A 3,574-nucleotide genomic window follows, 5' to 3' on the forward strand; every position below is an offset into this window, starting at 1 on the left:
AACATAAGTTTGCGAGTGTGTTGATGTGGAAAAGACTGCAACATTATTGTGGTTCAGGAATGTAGGTAAACAACGCCTTGCGAATGTGTCATCCTTTTAGTCTCTCCTCTCATAATTGTACCTCCCATTCCTTTTACATGAATGGATGTCAGTTGCAACGCCCAAATTCCTTTTAGGCAAGTCTGAGCATCTCTCACTGTTAACTATATCAGATTTTGGAATTGCATTCAGAAGGTGACACAATGACTGCAATTGGCAATGGAAAATGTGTAAAAATGGCTGCAATTGGCGATGAAAAGGGTGAAAAAATCGCTGCTAATGGCAATGGAGAAGTTGAAAATATGTCTGCAAATGGAAATGGAAAAGGTACAAAAAAGGCTGCAAATGGGGATGGAAAAGAACTTTTACTGCCACTACCCACAATCAAAAGGTTTGAAATGCGCAATATATTTGAGATTGATTGTGTTGATTTTTAATTTCATCTAACATGTCAGGGCTCCAAATAAGTAGGCATAGAATAAGAAATTGTGTTTCATTTTGGAGGAATGAAAATTATTTGTCTCTGATATATAGATGTTCTTGAAATAGTTGTTAATGGCTTTGATCAGAGTTTCATCTTTTTATGGCTTTTAATTAACTGTTGAAGCAATTTTAATACCATTCTACATTGTGGGTAACCTCAAACATGCTGAAGAAGATTTGTTTTTAAGGAACAATGTAAATTACCTCAATACATTGCTTGTCTGGTACAACCAGATGAACAAAGTGTTTATATTTAAACGCCATCATAATAAAATTATTGGGTGCCACAATGTATGTAGCTTAGAAGGGAAAGTGGCTATAATAACTGGTGCAGCAAGAGGAATTGGTGCAGCTTGCGCAAAGAAATTTGCAGAGAACGGGGCGAAAGTGATTGTGGCAGACATTTTGGACGAGGTGGGGAGAAAGCTGTGCAGAGAGATGATCCCAACTGCAGAATACATACACTGTGACGTGTCAAAGGAAGATGACGTGGCGGGAATGGTGGAGAGGGCAGTAAAATGCTATGGCCGCCTTGACATAATGTTCAACAATGCTGGCGTGGCAGGACGGCCAGGAAGCATCATGAATGTCGACATGAAGCAGGTGAGCTAATGTCATGTATGATTTCTACTGTAGATTTAATTTTAAAAAAAGTTTTGATTTGTTTAAATGATTTATATTAATTTTAAAAGGAAAAGGTTTCAAATAAATTATTTAAATTCGTATTTTGTTTTAATGGTTCATGTGAAATTATATTAAAGTTTCAAATAGATTTTATCTACTAGTATATTTCTTAATGAACACTTGAAATTTTGGTTTGTTTAGATAGTAATCCATTAGAAAACATACTACTTTCTTTGTATAGTCTATTTATCAACATGATTTCAAATGAACTACTAAAATTCTGACTCATTTAGATGACTTATGTGAATTATACTGAATTTTCTCATAGAGTCCATCTATTAAAGTGATTTCAAATGAGCCACTTAAAGTAAGTTATTAAGCCCCATAGTATAAACATACACTTCACAACTTCAAAATTTATGATTATAGATCACAAAGCATTACATTTCAAGTAGACTAGCCTATACTTAATATGACTTTAATTGACTTGTTTAGATCCATTCACACTAAAACATTCATAGAGTCCCTTTATTATCATTATTGCATGTGAATCATCTAAACTTTGTTTTGTTTATATGGCTCATGTGAAATCACACTAACTTTTCCAATAGAATCCATCTATTAGCATAAGTTCAAATGAGTCACTTAAAGTTTTCATTTGTTTAAATGGTTTGATATTTAGATTAGAGTCTCATTTGTTGTTGTAATTTCAAATGAGCCACATAAAACTTTCATATGTTTGGTAGCTTGCATGAAATTATACTAACTTCTCTATTAGAGTCCATCTATTAGCATGATTTTGAATGGACCGCCATAAACTATGACTTATTTGGATGGCTTATTGAAATCACACTAACCTTCTATGATAAAATCCCCCGTCAATATATTTTCAAATAAACCACTTAAACAAATCAAAATCTATTATATGGCATACAAGTCTGACCACATAAACATGCACTTTCAAGACCCAAAATACATGTTTTATAGATAATAAAGAATTCTATAGTAATTGGACCTGGCTTTGGCTAATATGACTTATTAGGTAGATGGAGGCTCTACGAGCCATCTAAGATCCCAATATACATGTTTTATAGATAATAAAGTATTGTACACTAATTGAACCATTCTACAGCTAACATGTCTACTGGCCATCTAAGACTCTAAAATACATGCTTTATAGATAATAAAGCATTGCATATATACTAATTGAACCATTCCTAATATGACTTATAAGGAAGATGGAGGTATAAAGCATTGACTTGTTTAGATGATTTACACATTTGTTTACATGATTCACTCCAAAGCAAGTAGATAAAATTCTAACTATCAATATGATACGATGCATAGATCTTTGATTTGTTTAGATGGTTCATCTGAAAACAGGTAGACACTGTTCTCACCGTCAATGTGAAGGGAACAATGCATGGCATAAAGCATGCGGCTCGCGCAATGGTGGCGGCGAAGAGAGGCGGGTGCATTATGTGCACCACTAGCTCTGCAACTCTGATGGGGGGCCTGGCATCTCATGACTATACAATGAGCAAGGAGGCCATCTTGGGGCTTGCCAAGACGGCTGCATGTGAACTGGGGGAGTATGGGATCAGAGTGAACTGCATATCTCCCCATGGAGTGCCCTCCGAGATGTTGGTGGAGGCGACAAGGAAGATCATGGGCAACCATGTGACCGCCCAAGAGGTGAGTGAGAAGGTGGCGTTTGAAGGCAGCCTCTTGCAAGGAAGAAGTGCCACAGAGGAGGACATTGCCTCCGCTGCTCTTTTTCTAGCCACCGAGGAAGGCGGTGGCTTCATTAGCGGCCATAACTTGGTTGTGGATGGCGGCTTCACCTCTGGCTTTCGGAATATGAGGATGATTTACCATCCACACTTTGATGATAAGTGTTGAAATCACACGATCCACACCTCTCATGTTTATAAGTACTATGCACTCATTCTCATTCTTTTTGGCTTAGCTGCCCAATTCATGTAGATTGTTTGTCAACTCACAATGATTCAAGGAAAGAGAGGACAACTTGAATAGTAGTTTTGATTTCACTAAATGCTCAAGGCCGTGAATTATGAAGTGAGCAAAGCCATTTCCCTTTCCCATTAGCTTATAATATGCTTTGCTTTTTGTCTGTACCCGTTTATCCCGTTTATCTTTTTGGTGCTTTCTATAAAATTTTTAAAAAGTTTGAGATGAAAGATGGCGTTGTAAAAATACTATAGGAGTGGAGGGGAAAATATAAAATTCATCTTTTTTTAAAAATGTAGATAATTATCTTATTTAATAACTTAGAGTATAAATTATTTTTAACTTTATTGATTAATTTAAACTAGTGTATTCTTATTTGAATTTGAATTAATATTATTATTATTATTATCAATTCTTAAAATTGATAATAATTTTTAAAGACTTTTTATTTATTAAT

General features: G+C 35.1%; 1 protein-coding gene across 1 annotated transcript; it reads left to right on the forward strand.

The window, feature by feature from the left end:
• The first annotated feature begins 201 nt into the window (after positions 1-201).
• ATA1 (TAPETUM 1) lies at positions 202-3,347 on the forward strand. The gene is made up of 3 exons (XM_089817785.1): positions 202-430; positions 822-1,125; positions 2,530-3,347. The coding sequence occupies exons 1-3, from the start codon at positions 243-245 to the stop codon at positions 3,046-3,048; spliced, it is 1,011 nt and encodes a 336-aa protein (XP_089673911.1). The 5' UTR covers positions 202-242; the 3' UTR covers positions 3,049-3,347.
• The last annotated feature ends 227 nt before the right edge of the window (positions 3,348-3,574 follow it).

Source organism: Cupressus sempervirens, chromosome 3, assembly GCF_028749045.1.
Source record: "Cupressus sempervirens isolate cs-2001-9-10 chromosome 3, ASM2874904v1, whole genome shotgun sequence".
NCBI classification, from domain to species: Eukaryota; Viridiplantae; Streptophyta; class Pinopsida; order Cupressales; family Cupressaceae; genus Cupressus; species Cupressus sempervirens.